At 49.3% G+C, this 22,459-nt stretch overlaps 1 protein-coding gene across 5 annotated transcripts in view; it reads right to left on the reverse strand.

Moving 5' to 3' along the window:
* The window catches only part of tmem131 (transmembrane protein 131), a 168,310-nt gene that overhangs the window by 75,644 nt on the left and 70,207 nt on the right, over nucleotides 1–22,459 (reverse strand). For 4 of the 5 annotated variants that reach the window (XM_045697495.2, XM_045697496.2, XM_045697494.2 and 1 more), the window contains 5 exons: nucleotides 21,569–21,673; nucleotides 19,508–19,594; nucleotides 16,766–16,918; nucleotides 16,568–16,643; nucleotides 15,367–15,481 (listed from right to left, as the gene is read on the reverse strand). In XM_045697495.2, the coding sequence (XP_045553451.1) occupies nucleotides 15,367–15,481; nucleotides 16,568–16,643; nucleotides 16,766–16,918; nucleotides 19,508–19,594; nucleotides 21,569–21,673 (536 nt within the window). The remainder of the gene's footprint in view (nucleotides 1–15,366; nucleotides 15,482–16,567; nucleotides 16,644–16,765; nucleotides 16,919–19,507; nucleotides 19,595–21,568; nucleotides 21,674–22,459) is intronic. The other variant, XM_045697497.2, reaches the window with a different exon arrangement.

A 22,459-nucleotide genomic window follows, 5' to 3' on the forward strand; every position in this document is an offset into this window, starting at 1 on the left:
CAGGTACCCTGTTCCCTATAGACTGGAGAGACCTACAGTATGGGTACCCTGTTCCCTATAGACTGGAGAGATCTACAGTATGGACACCCTGTTCGCTATAGACTGGAGAGACCTACAGTATGGGCACCCTGTTCCCTATAGACTGGAGAGACCTACAGTATGGACACCCTGTTCCCTATAGACTGGAGAGACCTACAGTATGGGCACCCTGTTCCCTATAGACTGGAGAGACCTACAGTATGGGCACCCTGTTCCCTATAGACTGGAGAGACCTACAGTATGGGCACCCTGTTCCCTATAGACTGGAGAGACCTACAGTATGGGCACCCTGTTCCCTATAGACTGGAGAGACCTACAGTATGGACACCCTGTTCCCTATAGACTGGAGAGACCTACAGGCACCCTGTTCCCTATAGACTGGAGAGACCTACAGTATGGGCACCCTGTTCCCTATAGACTGGAGAGACCTACAGTATGGACACCCTGTTCCCTATAGACTGGAGAGACCTACAGTATGGGTACCCTGTTCCCTATAGACTGGAGAGACCTACAGTATGGGCACCCTGTTCCCTATAGACTGGAGAGACCTACAGTATGGGCACCCTGTTCCCTATAGACTGGAGAGACCTACAGGTACCCTGTTCCCTATAGACTGGAGAGACCTACAGTATGGGCACCCTGTTCCCTATAGACTGGAGAGACCTACAGTATGGGCACCATGTTCCCTATAGACTGGAGAGACCTACAGTATGGGCACCCTGTTCCCTATAGACTGGAGAGACCTACAGGTACCCTGTTCCCTATAGACTGGAGAGACCTACAGTATGGGCACCCTGTTCCCTATAGACTGGAGAGACCTACAGGTACCCTGTTTGCTATAGATTGGAGAGACCTACAGGTACCCTGTTCCCTATAGACTGGAGAGACCTACAGTATGGGCACCCTGTTCCCTATAGACTGGAGAGACCTACAGGTACCCTGTTCCCTATAGACTGGAGAGACCTACAGTGTGGGCACCTTGTTCCCTATAGACTGGAGAGACCTACAGGCACCCTGTTCCCTATAGACTGGAGAGACCTACAGGTACCCTGTTCCCTATAGACTGGAGAGACCTACAGGTACCCTGTTCCCTATAGACTGGAGAGACCTACAGTATGGGCACCCTGTTCCCTATAGACTGGAGAGACCTACAGTATGGACACCCTGTTCCCTATAGACTGGAGAGATCTACAGTATGGGTACCCTGTTCCCTATAGACTGGAGAGACCTACAGTATGGGCACCCTGTTCCCTATAGACTGGAGAGACCTACAGTATGGGCACCCTGTTCCCTATAGACTGGAGAGACCTACAGGTATCCTGTTCCCTATAGACTGGAGAGACATACAGTATGGGTACCCTGTTCCCTATAGACTGGAGAGACCTACAGTATGGGTACCCTGTTCCCTATAGACTGGAGAGACCTACAGTATGGACACCCTGTTCCCTATAGACTGGAGAGACCTACAGTAAGGACACCCTGTTCCCTATAGACTGGAGAGACCTACAGTATGGACACCCTGTTCCCTATAGACTGGAGAGACCTACAGGCACCCTGTTCCCTATAGACTGGAGAGACCTACAGGTACCCTGTTCCCTATAGACTGGAGAGACCTACAGTATGGGCACCCTGTTCCCTATAGACTGGAGAGATCTACAGTATGGACACCCTGTTCCCTATAGACTGGAGAGACCTACAGGTACCCTGTTTGCTATAGATTGGAGAGACCTACAGGTACCCTGTTCCCTATAGACTGGAGAGACCTACAGTATGGGCACCCTGTTCCCTATAGACTGGAGAGACCTACAGGTACCCTGTTCCCTATAGACTGGAGAGACCTACAGTGTGGGCACCTTGTTCCCTATAGACTGGAGAGACCTACAGGCACCCTGTTCCCTATAGACTGGAGAGACCTACAGGTACCCTGTTCCCTATAGACTGGAGAGACCTACAGGTACCCTGTTCCCTATAGACTGGAGAGACCTACAGTATGGGCACCCTGTTCCCTATAGACTGGAGAGACCTACAGTATGGACACCCTGTTCCCTATAGACTGGAGAGATCTACAGTATGGGTACCCTGTTCCCTATAGACTGGAGAGACCTACAGTATGGGCACCCTGTTCCCTATAGACTGGAGAGACCTACAGTATGGGCACCCTGTTCCCTATAGACTGGAGAGACCTACAGGTATCCTGTTCCCTATAGACTGGAGAGACATACAGTATGGGTACCCTGTTCCCTATAGACTGGAGAGACCTACAGTATGGGTACCCTGTTCCCTATAGACTGGAGAGACCTACAGTATGGACACCCTGTTCCCTATAGACTGGAGAGACCTACAGTAAGGACACCCTGTTCCCTATAGACTGGAGAGACCTACAGTATGGACACCCTGTTCCCTATAGACTGGAGAGACCTACAGGCACCCTGTTCCCTATAGACTGGAGAGACCTACAGGTACCCTGTTCCCTATAGACTGGAGAGACCTACAGTATGGGCACCCTGTTCCCTATAGACTGGAGAGATCTACAGTATGGACACCCTGTTCCCTATAGACTGGAGAGACCTACAGGTACCCTGTTCCCTATAGACTGGAGAGACCTACAGTATGGGCACCCTGTTCCCTATAGACTGGAGAGACCTACAGTATGGGCACCCTGTTCCCTATAGACTGGAGAGACCTACAGGTACCCTGTTCCCTATAGACTGGAGAGACCTACAGTATGGGCACCCTGTTCCCTATAGACTGGAGAGACCTACAGGTACCCTGTTCCCTATAGACTGGAGAGACCTACAGTATGGGCACCCTGTTCCCTATAGACTGGAGAGACCTACAGGTACCCTGTTCCCTATAGACTGGAGAGACCTACAGGTACCCTGTTCCCTATAGACTGGAGAGACCTACAGTATGGGCACCCTGTTCCCTATAGACTGGAGAGACCTACAGGTACCCTGTTCCCTATAGACTGGAGAGACCTACAGTATGGGTACCCTGTTCCCTATAGACTGGAGAGATCTACAGTATGGACACCCTGTTCGCTATAGACTGGAGAGACCTACAGTATGGGCACCCTGTTCCCTATAGACTGGAGAGACCTACAGTATGGGCACCCTGTTCCCTATAGACTGGAGAGACCTACAGTATGGGCACCCTGTTCCCTATAGACTGGAGAGACTTACAGTATGGGCACCCTGTTCCCTATAGACTGGAGAGACCTACAGTATGGACACCCTGTTCCCTATAGACTGGAGAGACCTACAGGCACCCTGTTCCCTATAGACTGGAGAGACCTACAGTATGGGCACCCTGTTCCCTATAGACTGGAGAGACCTACAGTATGGACACCCTGTTCCCTATAGACTGGAGAGATCTACAGTATGGGTACCATGTTCCCTATAAACTGGAGAGACCTACAGTATGGGCACCCTGTTCCCTATAGACTGGAGAGACCTACAGTATGGGCACCCTGTTCCCTATAGACTGGAGAGACCTACAGGTACCCTGTTCCCTATAGACTGCAGAGACCTACAGTATGGGCACCCTGTTCCCTATAGACTGGAGAGACCTACAGTATGGGCACCATGTTCCCTATAGACTGGAGAGACCTACAGTATGGGCACCCTGTTCCCTATAGACTGGAGAGACCTACAGGTACCCTGTTCCCTATAGACTGGAGAGACCTACAGGTACCCTGTTCCCTATAGACTGGAGAGACCTACAGGCACCCTGTTCCCTATAGACTGGAGAGACCTACAGGTACCCTGTTCCCTATAGACTGCAGAGACCTACAGTATGGGCACCCTGTTCCCTATAGACTGGAGAGACCTACAGGTACCCTGTTCCCTATAGACTGGAGAGACCTACAGTATGGGCACCCTGTTCCCTATAGACTGGAGAGACCTACAGTATGGGCACCCTGTTCCCTATAGACTGGAGAGACCTACAGGCACCCTGTTCCCTATAGACTGGAGAGACCTACAGTATGGGCACCCTGTTCCCTATAGACTGGAGAGACCTACAAGTACCCTGTTCACTATAGACTGGAGAGACCTACAGGTACCCTGTTCCCTATAGACTGGAGAGACCTACAGTATGGGCACCCTGTTCCCTATAGACTGGAGAGACCTACAGGCACCCTGTTACCTATAGACTGGAGAGACCTACAGGTACCCTGTTCCCTATAGACTGGAGAGACCTACAGTATGGGTACCCTGTTCCCTATAGACTGGAGAGACCTACAGTATGGACACCCTGTTCCCTATAGACTGGAGAGACCTACAGCATGGGCACCCTGTTCCCTATAGACTGGAGAGACCTACAGGTACCCTGTTGCCTATAGACTGGAGAGACCTGCAGTATGGGGCACCCTGTTCCCTATAGACTTGAGAGACCTACAGTATGGGCACCCTGTTCCCTATAGACTGGAGAGACCTACAGGTACCCTGTTCCCTATAGACTGGAGAGACCTACAGTATGGGTACCCTGTTCCCTATAGACTGGAGAGACCTACAGTATGGGCACCCTGTTCCCTATAGACTGGAGAGACCTACAGTATGGACACCCTGTTCCCTATAGACTGGAGAGACCTACAGGCACCCTGTTCCCTATAGACTGGAGAGACCTACAGTATGGGCACCCTGTTCCCTATAGACTGGAGAGACCTACAGTATGGACACCCTGTTCCCTATAGACTGGAGAGATCTACAGTATGGGTACCCTGTTCCCTATAGACTGGAGAGACCTACAGTATGGGCACCCTGTTCCCTATAGACTGGAGAGACCTACAGTATGGGCACCCTGTTCCCTATAGACTGGAGAGACCTACAGGTATCCTGTTCCCTATAGACTGGAGAGACCTACAGTATAGGTACCCTGTTCCCTATAGACTGGAGAGACCTACAGTATGGACACCCTGTTCCCTATAGACTGGAGAGACCTACAGTATGGACACCCTGTTCCCTATAGACTGGAGAGATCTACAGTATGGACTCCCTGTTCCCTATAGACTGGAGAGACCTACAGGCACCCTGTTCCCTATAGACTGGAGAGACCTACAGGTACCCTGTTCCCTATAGACTGGAGAGACCTACAGTATGGGCACCCTGTTCCCTATAGACTGGAGAGATCTACAGTATGGACACCCTGTTCCCTATAGACTGGAGAGACCTACAGTACACCTGTTCCCTATAGACTGGAGAGACCTACAGTATGGCACCCTGTTCCCTATAGACTGGAGAGACCTACAGGTACCCTGTTCCCTATAGACTGGAGAGACCTACAGTATGGGCACCCTGTTCCCTATAGACTGGAGAGACCTACAGTATGGGCACCCTGTTCCCTATAGACTGGAGAGACCTACAGGTACCCTGTTCCCTATAGACTGCAGAGACCTACAGTATGGGCACCCTGTTCCCTATAGACTGGAGAGACCTACAGTATGGGCACCATGTTCCCTATAGACTGGAGAGACCTACAGTATGGGCACCCTGTTCCCTATAGACTGGAGAGACCTACAGGTACCCTGTTCCCTATAGACTGGAGAGACCTACAGGTACCCTGTTCCCTATAGACTGGAGAGACCTACAGGCACCCTGTTCCCTATAGACTGGAGAGACCTACAGGTACCCTGTTCCCTATAGACTGCAGAGACCTACAGTATGGGCACCCTGTTCCCTATAGACTGGAGAGACCTACAGGTACCCTGTTCCCTATAGACTGGAGAGACCTACAGTATGGGCACCCTGTTCCCTATAGACTGGAGAGACCTACAGTATGGGCACCCTGTTCCCTATAGACTGGAGAGACCTACAGGCACCCTGTTCCCTATAGACTGGAGAGACCTACAGTATGGGCACCCTGTTCCCTATAGACTGGAGAGACCTACAAGTACCCTGTTCACTATAGACTGGAGAGACCTACAGGTACCCTGTTCCCTATAGACTGGAGAGACCTACAGTATGGGCACCCTGTTCCCTATAGACTGGAGAGACCTACAGGCACCCTGTTACCTATAGACTGGAGAGACCTACAGGTACCCTGTTCCCTATAGACTGGAGAGACCTACAGTATGGGTACCCTGTTCCCTATAGACTGGAGAGACCTACAGTATGGACACCCTGTTCCCTATAGACTGGAGAGACCTACAGCATGGGCACCCTGTTCCCTATAGACTGGAGAGACCTACAGGTACCCTGTTGCCTATAGACTGGAGAGACCTGCAGTATGGGGCACCCTGTTCCCTATAGACTTGAGAGACCTACAGTATGGGCACCCTGTTCCCTATAGACTGGAGAGACCTACAGGTACCCTGTTCCCTATAGACTGGAGAGACCTACAGTATGGGTACCCTGTTCCCTATAGACTGGAGAGACCTACAGTATGGGCACCCTGTTCCCTATAGACTGGAGAGACCTACAGTATGGACACCCTGTTCCCTATAGACTGGAAAGACCTACAGGCACCCTGTTCCCTATAGACTGTAGAGACCTACAGTATGGGCACCCTGTTCCCTATAGACTGGAGAGACCTACAGTATGGACACCCTGTTCCCTATAGACTGGAGAGATCTACAGTATGGGTACCCTGTTCCCTATAGACTGGAGAGACCTACAGTATGGGCACCCTGTTCCCTATAGACTGGAGAGACCTACAGTATGGGCACCCTGTTCCCTATAGACTGGAGAGACCTACAGGTATCCTGTTCCCTATAGACTGGAGAGACCTACAGTATAGGTACCCTGTTCCCTATAGACTGGAGAGACCTACAGTATGGACACCCTGTTCCCTATAGACTGGAGAGACCTACAGTATGGACACCCTGTTCCCTATAGACTGGAGAGATCTACAGTATGGACTCCCTGTTCCCTATAGACTGGAGAGACCTACAGGCACCCTGTTCCCTATAGACTGGAGAGACCTACAGGTACCCTGTTCCCTATAGACTGGAGAGACCTACAGTATGGGCACCCTGTTCCCTATAGACTGGAGAGATCTACAGTATGGACACCCTGTTCCCTATAGACTGGAGAGACCTACAGGTACCCTGTTCCCTATAGACTGGAGAGACCTACAGTATGGGCACCCTGTTCCCTATAGACTGGAGAGACCTACAGGTACCCTGTTCCCTATAGACTGGAGAGACCTACAGTGTGGGCACCCTGTTCCCTATAGACTGGAGAGACCTACAGGCACCCTGTTCCCTATAGACTGGAGAGACCTACAGGTACCCTGTTCCCTATAGACTGGACAGACCTACAGTATGGGTACCCTGTTCCGTATAGACTGGAGAGACCTACAGTATGGACACCCTGTTCCCTATAGACTGGAGAGACCTACAGGTACCCTGTTCCCTATAGACTGGATAGACCTACAGGTACCCTGTTCCCTATAGACTGGAGAGACCTACAGTATGGGCACCCTGTTCCCTAAAGACTGGAGAGACCTACAGTATGGGCACCCTGTTCCCTATAGACTGGAGAAATCTACAGTATGGACACCCTGTTCCCTATAGACTGGAGAGACCTACAGTATGGGCACCCTGTTCCCTATAGACTGGAGAGACCTACAGGTACCCTGTTCCCTATAGACTGGAGAGACCTACAGGTACCCTGTTCCCTATAGACTGGAGAGACCTACAGTATGAGCACCCTGTTCCCTATAGACTGGAGAGACCTACAGGTACCCTGTTCCCTATAGACTGGAGAGACCTACAGTATGGGCACCCTGTTCCCTATAGACTGGAGAGACCTACAGGTACCCTGTTCCCTATAGACTGGAGAGACCTACAGGTACCCTGTTCCCTATAGACTGGAGAGACCTACAGTATGGGCACCCTGTTCCCTATAGACTGGAGAGACCTACAGGTACCCTGTTCCCTATAGACTGGAGAGACCTACAGTATGGGTACCCTGTTCCCTATAGACTGGAGAGATCTACAGTATGGACACCCTGTTCCCTATAGACTGGAGAGACCTACAGTATGGGCACCCTGTTCCCTATAGACTGGAGAGATCTACAGTATGGACACCCTGTTCCCTATAGACTGGAGAGACCTACAGGCACCCTGTTCCCTATAGACTGGAGAGACCTACAGTATGGGCACCCTGTTCCCTATAGACTGGAGAGATCTACAGTATGGACACCCTGTTCCCTATAGACTGGAGAGACCTACAGGTACCCTGTTCCCTATAGACTGGAGAGACCTACAGTATGGGCACCCTGTTCCCTATAGACTGGAGAGACCTACAGTATGGGCACCCTGTTCCCTATAGACTGGAGAGACCTACAGGTACCCTGTTCCCTATAGACTGGAGAGACCTACAGTATGGGCACCCTGTTCCCTATAGACTGGAGAGACCTACAGGTACCCTGTTCCCTATAGACTGGAGAGACCTACAGTATGGGCACCCTGTTCCCTATAGACTGGAGAGACCTACAGGTACCCTGTTCCCTATAGACTGGAGAGACCTACAGTATGGGCACCCTGTTCCCTATAGACTGGAGAGACCTACAGGTACCCTGTTCCCTATAGACTGGAGAGACCTACAGTATGGGCACCCTGTTCCCTATAGACTGGAGAGACCTACAGGTACCCTGTTCGCTATAGATTGGAGAGACCTACAAGTACCCTGTTCCCTATAGACTGGAGAGACCTACAGTATGGGCACCCTGTTCCCTATAGACTGGAGAGACCTACAGGCACCCTGTTCCCTATAGACTGGAGAGACCTACAGGTACCCTGTTCCCTATAGACTGGACAGACCTACAGTATGGGTACCCTGTTCCCTATAGACTGGAGAGACCTACAGTATGGACACCCTGTTCCCTATAGACTGGAGAGACCTACAGGTACCCTGTTCCCTATAGACTGGATAGACCTACAGGTACCCTGTTCCCTATAGACTGGAGAGACCTACAGTATGGGCACCCTGTTCCCTATAGACTGGAGAGACCTACAGGTACCCTGTTCCCTATAGACTGGAGAGACCTACAGTATGGGCACCCTGTTCCCTATAGACTGGAGAGACCTACAGGTACCCTGTTCCCTATAGACTGGAGAGACCTACAGTATGGGCACCCTGTTCCCTATAGACTGGAGAGACCTACAGGTACCCTGTTCCCTATAGACTGGAGAGACCTACAGTATGGGCACCCTGTTCCCTATAGACTGGAGAGACCTACAGGTACCCTGTTCGCTATAGATTGGAGAGACCTACAAGTACCCTGTTCCCTATAGACTGGAGAGACCTACAGTATGGGCACCCTGTTCCCTATAGACTGGAGAGACCTACAGGCACCCTGTTCCCTATAGACTGGAGAGACCTACAGGTACCCTGTTCCCTATAGACTGGACAGACCTACAGTATGGGTACCCTGTTCCCTATAGACTGGAGAGACCTACAGTATGGACACCCTGTTCCCTATAGACTGGAGAGACCTACAGGTACCCTGTTCCCTATAGACTGGATAGACCTACAGGTACCCTGTTCCCTATAGACTGGAGAGACCTACAGTATGGGCACCCTGTTCCCTATAGACTGGAGAGACCTACAGTATGGGCACCCTGTTCCCTATAGACTGGAGAAATCTACAGTATGGACACCCTGTTCCCTATAGACTGGAGAGACCTACAGTATGGGCACCCTGTTCCCTATAGACTGGAGAGACCTACAGGTACCCTGTTCCCTATAGACTGGAGAGACCTACAGGTACCCTGTTCCCTATAGACTGGAGAGACCTACAGTATGGGCACCCTGTTCCCTATAGACTGGAGAGACCTACAGGTACCCTGTTCCCTATAGACTGGAGAGACCTACAGTATGGGCACCCTGTTCCCTATAGACTGGAGAGACCTACAGGTACCCTGTTCCCTATAGACTGGAGAGACCTACAGGTACCCTGTTCCCTATAGACTGGAGAGACCTACAGTATGGGCACCCTGTTCCCTATAGACTGGAGAGACCTACAGGTACCCTGTTCCCTATAGACTGGAGAGACCTACAGTATGGGTACCCTGTTCCCTATAGACTGGAGAGATCTACAGTATGGACACCCTGTTCCCTATAGACTGGAGAGACCTACAGTATGGGCACCCTGTTCCCTATAGACTGGAGAGACCTACAGGTACCCTGTTCCCTATAGACTGGAGAGACCTACAGTATAGGCACCCTGTTCCCTATAGACTGGAGAGACCTACAGGTACCCTGTTCCCTATAGACTGGAGAGACCTACAGTATGGGCACCCTGTTCCCTATAGACTGGAGAGACCTACAGTATGGGTACCCTGTTCCCTATAGACTGGAGAGACCTACAGTATGGGTACCCTGTTCCCTATAGACTGGAGAGACCTACAGGTACCCTGTTCCCTATAGACTGGAGAGACCTACAGTATGGGCACCCTGTTCCCTATAGACTGGAGAGACCTACAGGCACCCTGTTCCCTATAGACTGGAGAGACCTACAGGTACCCTGTTCCCTATAGACTGGAGAGACCTACAGTATGGGTACCCTATTCCCTATAGACTGGAGAGACCTACAGGTACCCTGTTCCCTATAGACTGGAGAGACCTACAGTATGGGCACCCTTTTCCCTATAGACTGGAGAGACCTACAGGTACCCTGTTCCCTATAGACTGGAGAGACCTACAGTATGGGTACCCTGTTCCCTATAGACTGGAGAGACCTACAGTATGGGCACCCTGTTCCCTATAGACTGGAGAGACCTACAGTATGGGTACCCTGTTCCCTATAGACTGGAGAGACCTACAGTATGGACACCCTGTTCCCTATAGACTGGAGAGACCTACAGGCACCCTGTTCCCTATAGACTGGAGAGACCTACAGGTACCCTGTTCCCTATAGACTGGAGAGACCTACAGTATGGGGCACCCTGTTCCCTATAGACTGGAGAGACCTACAGTATGGGCACCCTGTTCCCTATAGACTGGAGAGACCTACAGTATGGGCACCCTGTTCCCTATAGACTGGAGAGACCTACAGCATGGACACCCTGTTCCCTATAGACTGGAGAGACCTACAGGCACCCTGTTCCCTATAGACTGGAGAGACCTACAGTATGGGCACCCTGTTCCCTATAGACTGGAGAGACCTACAGTATGGACACCCTGTTCCCTATAGACTGGAGAGACCTACAGTATGGGCACCCTGTTCCCTATAGACTGGAGAGACCTACAGTATGGGCACCCTGTTCCCTATAGACTGGAGAGACCTACAGTATGGGCACCCTGTTCCCTATAGACTGGAGAGACCTACAGTATGGGCACCCTGTTCCCTATAGACTGGAGAGACCTACAGTATGGACACCCTGTTCCCTATAGACTGGAGAGACCTACAGGCACCCTGTTCCCTATAGACTGGAGAGACCTACAGTATGGGCACCCTGTTCCCTATAGACTGGAGAGACCTACAGTATGGACACCCTGTTCCCTATAGATTGGGGAGACCTACAGGTACCCTGTTCCCTATAGACTGGAGAGACCTACAGTATGGGCACCCTTTTCCCTATAGACTGGAGAGACCTACAGGTACCCTGTTCCCTATAGACTGGAGAGACCTACAGTATGGGTACCCTGTTCCCTATAGACTGGAGAGACCTACAGTATGGGCACCCTGTTCCCTATAGACTGGAGAGACCTACAGTATGGGTACCCTGTTCCCTATAGACTGGAGAGACCTACAGTATGGACACCCTGTTCCCTATAGACTGGAGAGACCTACAGGCACCCTGTTCCCTATAGACTGGAGAGACCTACAGGTACCCTGTTCCCTATAGACTGGAGAGACCTACAGTATGGGGCACCCTGTTCCCTATAGACTGGAGAGACCTACAGTATGGGCACCCTGTTCCCTATAGACTGGAGAGACCTACAGTATGGGCACCCTGTTCCCTATAGACTGGAAAGACCTACAGGCACCCTGTTCCCTATAGACTGGAGAGACCTACAGGTACCCTGTTCCCTATAGACTGGAGAGACCTACAGTATGGGGCACCCTGTTCCCTATAGACTGGAGAGACCTACAGTATGGGCACCCTGTTCCCTATAGACTGGAGAGACCTACAGGTACCCTGTTCCCTATAGACTGGAGAGACCTACAGTATGGGCACCCTGTTCCCTATAGACTGGAGAGACCTACAGGTACCCTGTTCCCTATAGACTGGAGAGACCTACAGTATGGGTACCCTGTTCCCTATAGACTGGAGAGACCTACAGTATGGGCACCCTGTTCCCTATAGACTGGAGAGACCTACAGTATGGACACCCTGTTCCCTATAGACTGGAGAGACCTACAGTATGGGCACCCTGTTCCCTATAGACTGGAGAGACCTACAGTATGGACACCCTGTTCCCTATAGACTGGAGAGACCTACAGTATGGGTACCCTGTTCCCTATAGACTGGAGAGACCTACAGTATGGACACCCTGTTCCCTATAGACTGGAGAGACCTACAGGCACCCTGTTCCCTATAGACTGGAGAGACCTACAGGTACCCTGTTCCCTATAGACTGGAGAGACCTACAGTATGGGGCACCCTGTTCCCTATAGACTGGAGAGACCTACAGTATGGGCACCCTGTTCCCTATAGACTGGAGAGACCTACAGTATGGGCACCCTGTTCCCTATAGACTGGAAAGACCTACAGGCACCCTGTTCCCTATAGACTGGAGAGACCTACAGGTACCCTGTTCCCTATAGACTGGAGAGACCTACAGTATGGGGCACCCTGTTCCCTATAGACTGGAGAGACCTACAGTATGGACACCCTGTTCCCTATAGATTGGGGAGACCTACAGGTACCCTGTTCCCTATAGACTGGAGAGACCTACAGTATGGGCACCCTTTTCCCTATAGACTGGAGAGACCTACAGGTACCCTGTTCCCTATAGACTGGAGAGACCTACAGTATGGGTACCCTGTTCCCTATAGACTGGAGAGACCTACAGTATGGGCACCCTGTTCCCTATAGACTGGAGAGACCTACAGTATGGGTACCCTGTTCCCTATAGACTGGAGAGACCTACAGTATGGACACCCTGTTCCCTATAGACTGGAGAGACCTACAGGCACCCTGTTCCCTATAGACTGGAGAGACCTACAGGTACCCTGTTCCCTATAGACTGGAGAGACCTACAGTATGGGGCACCCTGTTCCCTATAGACTGGAGAGACCTACAGTATGGGCACCCTGTTCCCTATAGACTGGAGAGACCTACAGTATGGGCACCCTGTTCCCTATAGACTGGAAAGACCTACAGGCACCCTGTTCCCTATAGACTGGAGAGACCTACAGGTACCCTGTTCCCTATAGACTGGAGAGACCTACAGTATGGGGCACCCTGTTCCCTATAGACTGGAGAGACCTACAGTATGGGCACCCTGTTCCCTATAGACTGGAGAGACCTACAGGTACCCTGTTCCCTATAGACTGGAGAGACCTACAGTATGGGCACCCTGTTCCCTATAGACTGGAGAGACCTACAGGTACCCTGTTCCCTATAGACTGGAGAGACCTACAGTATGGGTACCCTGTTCCCTATAGACTGGAGAGACCTACAGTATGGGCACCCTGTTCCCTATAGACTGGAGAGACCTACAGTATGGACACCCTGTTCCCTATAGACTGGAGAGACCTACAGTATGGGCACCCTGTTCCCTATAGACTGGAGAGACCTACAGTATGGACACCCTGTTCCCTATAGACTGGAGAGACCTACAGTATGGGTACCCTGTTCCCTATAGACTGGAGAGACCTACAGTATGGACACCCTGTTCCCTATAGACTGGAGAGACCTACAGGCACCCTGTTCCCTATAGACTGGAGAGACCTACAGGTACCCTGTTCCCTATAGACTGGAGAGACCTACAGTATGGGGCACCCTGTTCCCTATAGACTGGAGAGACCTACAGTATGGGCACCCTGTTCCCTATAGACTGGAGAGACCTACAGTATGGGCACCCTGTTCCCTATAGACTGGAAAGACCTACAGGCACCCTGTTCCCTATAGACTGGAGAGACCTACAGGTACCCTGTTCCCTATAGACTGGAGAGACCTACAGTATGGGGCACCCTGTTCCCTATAGACTGGAGAGACCTACAGTATGGGCACCCTGTTCCCTATAGACTGGAGAGACCTACAGGTACCCTGTTCCCTATAGACTGGAGAGACCTACAGTATGGGCACCCTGTTCCCTATAGACTGGAGAGACCTACAGGTACCCTGTTCCCTATAGACTGGAGAGACCTACAGTATGGGTACCCTGTTCCCTATAGACTGGAGAGACCTACAGTATGGGCACCCTGTTCCCTATAGACTGGAGAGACCTACAGTAAGGACACCCTGTTCCCTATAGACTGGAGAGACCTACAGTATGGGCACCCTGTTCCCTATAGACTGGAGAGACCTACAGTATGGGCACCCTGTTCCCTATAGACTGGAGAGACCTACAGTATGGGCACCCTGTTCCCTATAGACTGGAGAGACCTACAGGTACCCTGTTCCCTATAGACTGGAGAGACCTACAGTATGGGCACCCTGTTCCCTATAGACTGGAGAGATCTACAGTATGGTCACCCTGTTCCCTATAGACTGGAGAGACCTACAGGCACCCTGTTCCCTATAGACTGGAGAGACCTACAGGTACCCTGTTCCCTATAGACAGGAGAGACCTACAGGCACCCTGTTCCCTATAGACTGGAGAGACCTACAGTATGGGGCACCCTGTTCCCTATAGACTGGAGAGACCTACAGTATGGGCACCCTGTTCCCTATAGACTGGAGAGACCTACAGTATGGGCACCCTGTTCCCTATAGACTGGAGAGACCTACAGTATGGGCACCCTGTTCCCTATAGACTGGAGAGACCTACAGTATGGGCACCCTGTTCCCTATAGACTGGAGAGACCTACAGTATGGGGCACCCTGTTCCCTGTAGAGACCTACAGTATGGGCACCCTGTTCCCTATAGACTGGAGAGACCTACAGGTACCCTGTTCCCTATAGACTGGAGAGACCTACAGTATGGACACCCTGTTCCCTATAGACTGGAGAGACCTACAGGCACCCTGTTCCCTATAGACTGGAGAGACCTACAGTATGGGTACCCTGTTCCCTATAGACTGGAGAGACCTACAGGTACCCTGTTCCCTATAGACTGGAGAGACCTACAGTATGGGCACCCTGTTCCCTATAGACTGGAGAGACCTACAGTAAAAGTGCTGCATTATATAGGGCCCAGGTGAAAAGTCCTGCACTATATAGGGCCCAGGGTGCCATTCAGGCCTCAGCCAGAGAAATGTCAGACTCACTGATGTCCCGAACGATCTTTCAGCTCTCTCCAGCGTCCGAGCAGTTTCTGGTGGAGGTCAACGTCAGCATCCCAGACGTCCTCCTGTAAGACCAGGCCGTGGGGACGAGCCTCAGCTTTAAACACAACACTATATTAACATACTGTATATCAGCTGAAGGTCATTCACATTCTCATAGTTTACAGATGAAGGTCATTCACATTCTCATAGTTTACAGATGAAGGTCATTCACATTCTCATAGTTTACAGCTGAAGGTAAGAAGGTCATTCACATAGTTTACAGCTGAAGGTAAGAAGGTCATTCACATAGTTTACAGCTGAAGGTTAGAAGGTCATTCACATTCTCATAGTTTACAGCTGAAAGTAAGAAGGTCATTCACATTCTCATAGTTTACAGCTGAAGGTTAGAAGGTCATTCACATTCTCATAGTTTACAGCTGAAGGTGAGAAGGTCCTTCTCATAGTTTACAGCTGAAGGTGAGAAGGTCATTCTCATAGTTTACAGCTGAAGGTTAGAAGGTCACTCATAGTTTACAGCTGAAGGTGAGAAGGTCCTTCTCATAGTTTACAGCTGAAGGTGAGAAGGTCATTCTCATAGTTTACAGCTGAAGGTTAGAAGGTCATTCTCATAGTTTACAGCTGAAGGTGAGAAGGTCCTTCTCATAGTTTACAGCTGAAGGTGAGAAGGTCATTCTCATAGTTTACAGCTGAAGGTTAGAAGGTCATTCTCAGTTTACAGCTGAAGGTTAGAAGGTCATTCTCATAGTTTACAGCTGAAGGTGAGAAGGTCATTCTCATAGTTTACAGCTGAAGGTTAGAAGGTCATTCACATAGTTTACAGCTGAAGGTTAGAAGGTCATTCACATTCTCATAGTTTGCAGATGAAGGTTAGAAGGTCATTCTCATAGTTTACAGCTGAAGGTGTGAAGGTCATTCTCATAGTTTACAGCTGAAGGTTAGAAGGTCATTCACATAGTTTACAGCTGAAGGTTAGAAGGTCATTCACATTCTCATAGTTTGCAGCTGAAGGTTAGAAGGTCATTCACATAGTTTACAGCTGAAGGTGAGAAGGTCATTCACATTCTCATAGTTTGCAGATGAAGGTTAGAAGGTCATTCACATAGTTTACAGATGAAGGTGAGGATTTAACATTTTCTGTGAAAAAAACGTAAATGATATGAGTTACGTCCGGGTTACTCACATTTCAGAACAAAGGGCAACCCCACATAACAGCGGTCGCCACACTGCAAACCGGCATCAAAATAAATATTAGCGACCTGCAAAAAAACAAAGAAGAGGGAAATAAAGTGAAGCCATTCAGCTCTGCGCTGCGTAAAATGTCGACGTTCAGAACAACGGTATTGAGCTAAAGCCTACGGTTGGGGACCGGTGCGTCTACCTTGGACTTGCGTCTAGGTTCCAGCCCGTCCCTGTTATGACGTAGTTTTTTGTAATAGAAGCGAACGTCTTCTGTCAGAGAACGGATGTGGTGGAGTCTCGCTCTCTGGGTGAAGGAACTCTGGATGATTAAACTCTGGTGAACTATCTTCCCCTGGGGGGGGAGGACAGAGAGGAGAGGACACACACAGGCGTCACGGCAGGGCAGGGCAGGGCAGGGCAGGGCGACATGTGACAGCTACCATACCATAACACTGTTTGAACACCTAACGTGTAATTTCAAGACAGTGAAGAGTTACATTTACATTTCTAGTCATTTAGCAGATGCTCTTATCCAGAGCGACTTACAGTAGTGAATGCATACATTTCATACATTTCATTTCATGCCTTTTTTTTTATTTTTTGTACTGACCCCCCGTGGGAATCGAACCCACAATGACATTGCAAACACCATGCTCTACCAACTGAGCCACAGGGGAACCATTGTAAGAATGTTGTGTTGCTTGTTGGAATGTCAGCAATCCGATCTTGTGCCTGTTGCACCTTAATAAGGCACGAGGGGGTGTGCTATATGGCCAATATACCACGGCTAAGGGCTGTCCTTAAGCACGAAGCAGCTTTAACAGAGGGCTAGAGGTAGGATGATGGTTTAACAGAGGGCTAGAGGTAGGATGATGGTTTAACAGAGGGCTAGGGGTAGGATGATGGTTTAACAGAGGGCTAGGGGTAGGATGATGGTTTAACAGAGAGGTAGGATGATGGTTTAACAGAGAGGTAGGATGATGGTTTAACAGAGGGCTAGAGGTAGGATGATGGTTTAACAGAGAGGTAGGATGATGGTTTAACAGAGAGGTAGGATGATGGTTTAACAGAGAGGTAGGGGTAGGATGATGGTTTAACAGAGGGCTAGGGGTAGGATGATGGTTTAACAGAGAGGTAGGATGATGGTTTAACAGAGGGCTAGAGGTAGGATGATGGTTTAACAGAGGGCTAGGGGTAGGATGATGGTTTAACAGAGAGGTAGGATGATGGTTTAACAGAGGGCTAGAGGTAGGATGATGGTTTAACAGAGGGCTAGGGGTAGGATGATGGTTTAACAGAGGGCTAGGGGTAGGATGATGGTTTAACAGAGAGGTAGGATGATGGTTTAACAGAGGGCTAGAGGTAGGATGATGGTTTAACAGAGGGCTAGGGGTAGGATGATGGTTTAACAGAGGGCTAGAGGTAGGATGATGGTTTAACAAAGGGCTAGAGGTAGGATGATGGTTTAACAGAGGGCTAGGGGTAGGATGATGGTTTAACAGAGGGCTAGAGGTAGGATGATGGTTTAACAAAGGGCTAGAGGTAGGATGATGGTTTAACAGAGGGCTAGGGGTAGGATGATGGTTTAACAGAGAGGTAGGATGATGGTTTAACAGAGAGGTAGGATGATGGTTGAACAGAGGGCGAGAGGTAGGATGATGGTTTAACAGAGGGCTAGAGGTAGGATGATGGTTTAACAGAGAGGTAGGATGATGGTTTAACAGAGAGGTAGGATGATGGTTTAACAGAGGGCTAGAGGTAGGATGATGGTTTAACAGAGGGTTAGAGGTAGGATGATGGTTTAACAGAGAGGTAGGATGATGGTTTAACAGAGAGGTAGGATGATGGTTTAACAGAGGGCTAGAGGTAGGATGATGGTTTAACAGAGGGCTAGAGGTAGGATGATGGTTTAACAGAGGGCTAGAGGTAGGATGATGGTTGAACAGAGGGCTAGAGGTAGGATGATGGTTTAACAGAGGGCTAGGGGTAGGATGATGGTTTAACAGAGAGGTAGGATGATGGTTTAACAGAGAGGTAGGATGATGGTTTAACAGAGAGGTAGGAAGATGGTTTAACAAAGGGCTAGAGGTAGGATGATGGTTTAACAGAGGGCTGGAGGTAGGATGATGGTTTAACAGAGGGCTGGAGGTAGGATGATGGTTTAACAGAGGGCTAGAGGTAGGATGATGGTTTAACAGAGAGGTAGGATGATGGTTTAACAGAGAGGTAGGATGATGGTTTAACAGAGAGGTAGGATGATGGTTTAACAGAGAGGTAGGATGATGGTTTAACAGAGAGGTAGGATGATGGTTTAACAGAGAGGTAGGATGATGGTTTAACAGAGAGGTAGGATGATGGTTTAACAAAGGGCTAGAGGTAGGATGATGGTTGAACAGAGGGCTAGAGGTAGGATGATGGTTTAACAGAGAGGTAAGATGATGGTTTAACAGAGGGTTAGAGGTAGGATGATGGTTGAACAGAGGGCTAGAGGTAGGATGATGGTTGAACAGAGGGCTAGAGGTAGGATGATGGTTGAACAGAGGGCTAGAGGTAGGATGAAAGTTGAACAGAGGGCTAGAGGTAGGATGATGGTTTGAAGTAGGATGATGGTTTAACAGAGGGCTAGAGGTAGGATGATGGTTTAACAGAGGGCTAGAGGTAGGATGATGGTTTAACAGAGGGCTAGAGGTAGGATGACCGTTGAACAGAGAGCTAGAGGTAGGATGATGGTTGAACAGAGGGCTAGAGGTAGGATGATGGTTGAACAGAGGGCTAGAGGTAGGATGATGGTTGAACAGAGAGGTAGGATGATGGTTGAACAGAGAGGTAGGATGATGGTTGAACAGAGGGCTAGAGGTAGGATGATGGTTTAACAGAGAGGTAGGATGATGGTTGAACAGAGGGCTAGAGGTAGGATGATGGTTTAACTAAAGTTACTCACAGGAAAGGATGGCGGTAGGATGATGTGTTCAGGATGGCTGTTTAACTTCCCCACTGCTATCACAGCCATCACTGGGATTGTTAATATCTGAAGAAAACACAGAAGATAAACTCTTAAGACTGGTCCTAGATCTGTTTGTGCTGCAGCCATCTTCTCTGGTCATGTGGCATAACAAATCACCACAGGAGTTGTGAAGAGGGCACAAACAGATCAGGCAACAAAAAGACACTCATCATGATGGCACATAATAACATGCTGTTTTAAAGGACGTATTTGCCCTGCACAACCAGTGTCCTGAGTCAACACCTCTTAGTTCGGTGGTTAAACAACCAGTGTCCTGAGTCAACACCACTTAGTTCGGTGGTTTAACAACTAGTGTCCTGAGTCAACACCACTTAGTTCGGTGGTTAAACAACCAGTGTCCTGATTCAACACCTCTTAGCCTCTTAGTTCGGTGGTTTAACAACCAGTGTCTTGATTCAACACCTCTTAGCCTCTTAGTTCGGTGGTTAAACAACCAGTGTCCTGAGTCAACACCACTTAGTTCGGTGGTTAAACAACCAGTGTCCTGATTCAACACCTCTTAGCCTCTTAGTTCGGTGGTTTAACAACCAGTGTCCTGATTTAACACCTCTTAGCCTCTTAGTTCGGTGGTTTAACAACCAGTGTCCTGATTCAACACCCCTTAGCCTCTTAGTTCGGTGGTTTAACAACCAGTGTCCTGATTCAACACCGCTTAGCCTTTTAGTTCGGTGGTTAAACAACCAGTGTCCTGATTCAACACCACTTAGTTCGGTGGTTTAACAACCAGTGTCCTGAGTCAACACCACTTAGTTTGTGGTTTAACAACCAGTGTCCTGATTCAACACCTCTTAGTTCGGTGGTTTAACAACCAGTGTCCTGAGTCAACACCTCTTAGTTCGGTGGTTTAACAACCAGTGTCCTGAGTCAACACCACTTAGTTCGGTGGTTTAACAACCAGTGTCCTGATTCAACACCACTTAGTTCGGTGGTTAAACAACCAGTGTCCTGATTCAACACCACTTAGTTCGGTGGTTTAACAACCAGTGTCCTGAGTCAACACCACTTAGCCTCTTAGTTCGGTGGTTTAACAACCAGTTTCCTGATTCAACACCTCTTAGCCTCTTAGTTCGGTGGTTTAACAACCAGTGTCCTGAGTCAACACCTCTTAGTTCGGTGGTTAAACAACCAGTGTCCTGATTCAACACCTCTTAGTTCGGTGGTTTAACAACCAGTGTCCTGATTCAACACCTCTTAGTTCAGTGGTTTAACAACCAGTGTCCTGAGTCAACACCTCTTAGCCTCTTAGTTCGGTGGTTAAACAACCAGTGTCCTGATTCAACACCTCTTAGTTCGGTGGTTTAAGAACCAGTGTCCTGATTCAACATCTCTTAGCATCTTAGTTCAGTGGTTAAACAACCAGTGTCCTGATTCAACACCTCTTAGTTCGGTGGTTAAACAACCAGTGTCCTGATTCAACACCTCTTAGTTCGGTGGTTAAACAACCAGTGTCCTGATTCAACACCTCTTAGCCTCTTAGTTCGGTGGTTAAACAACCAGTGTCCTGATTCAACACCTCTTAGCCTCTTAGTTCGGTGGTTAAACAACCAGTGTCCTGATTCAACACCACTTAGTTCGGTGGTTTAACAACCAGTGTCCTGATTCAACACCTCTTAGCCTCTTAGTTCGGTGGTTTTGTGTAGCGTATAGAATTGTAAAATTCCGATAACCTGTCAATTTTACAACCAAGACTGACATTTTACAACCCTAGTAACATACCTGGTAGTCAGTGGTGATATGTACCCTAGTAACATACCTGGTAGTCAGTGGTGATATGTACCCTAGTAACATACCTGGTAGTCAGTGGTGATATGTACCCTAGTAACATACCTGGTAGTCCAGCGGTGATATGTACCCTAGTAACATACCTGGTAGTCAGCGGTGATATGTACCCTAGCAACATACCCGGTAGTCCAGCGGTGATATGTACCCTAGTAACATACCTGGTAGTCAGTGGTGATATGTACCCTAGTAACATACCTGGTAGTCAGTGGTGATATGTACCGCTCCGTCATACAGGCCCTCCACAGCATGAGCCTCCAGGGTGACTCTGAACGCTGCATAGTATCCTGACGATAATATCACCTAGGAGACAGAGGTAAACACACACATCACCCTGATGATAATATCACCTAGGATACAGAGGTACACACATCACCCTGACGATAATATCACCTAGGAGACAGAGGTACACACACACTCACCCTGACGATAATATCACCTAGGATACAGAGGTACACACACATCACCCTGACGATAATATCACCTAGGAGACAGGGGTACACACACATCACCCTGACGATAATATCACCTAGGAGACAGAGGTACACACACATCACCCTGACGATAATATCACCTAGGATACAGAGGTACACACATCACCCTGACGATAATATCACCTAGGAGACAGAGGTACACACACACACATCACCCTGACGATAATATCACCTAGGAGACAGAGGTACACACACACACATCACCCTGACGATAATATCACCTAGGAGACAGAGGTACACACACACACACACATCACCCTGACGATAATATCACCTAGGAGACAGAGGTACACACACATCACCCTGACGATGATATCACCTAGGAGACAGGGGTACACACCCTTGGTGTCCATAGCCTAAACATTCACTTTATGTAAATGTGGGGTTGAAAAAACCCCACTCCAACCTCTGTCTTCCTGTCGTTCCACTTCCTGCTATCATTCAAATCAGGACATTTGGGCCAATACTTCACTGCCCTAGCACCACACAGCTGATTCAAATCGGCAAAAGCTTGATCACTTGGTTATCTGAAAAAGCCGTGTAGTGTAGAAAACATGCACCCAGGGGGGCCCAGGGCCAACTTTCGGGGAACCCC

Source organism: Salmo salar, chromosome 16 (genome assembly GCF_965601325.2).
Source record: "Salmo salar chromosome 16, fSalSal1, whole genome shotgun sequence".
Classification (NCBI taxonomy): Eukaryota; Metazoa; Chordata; class Actinopteri; order Salmoniformes; family Salmonidae; genus Salmo; species Salmo salar.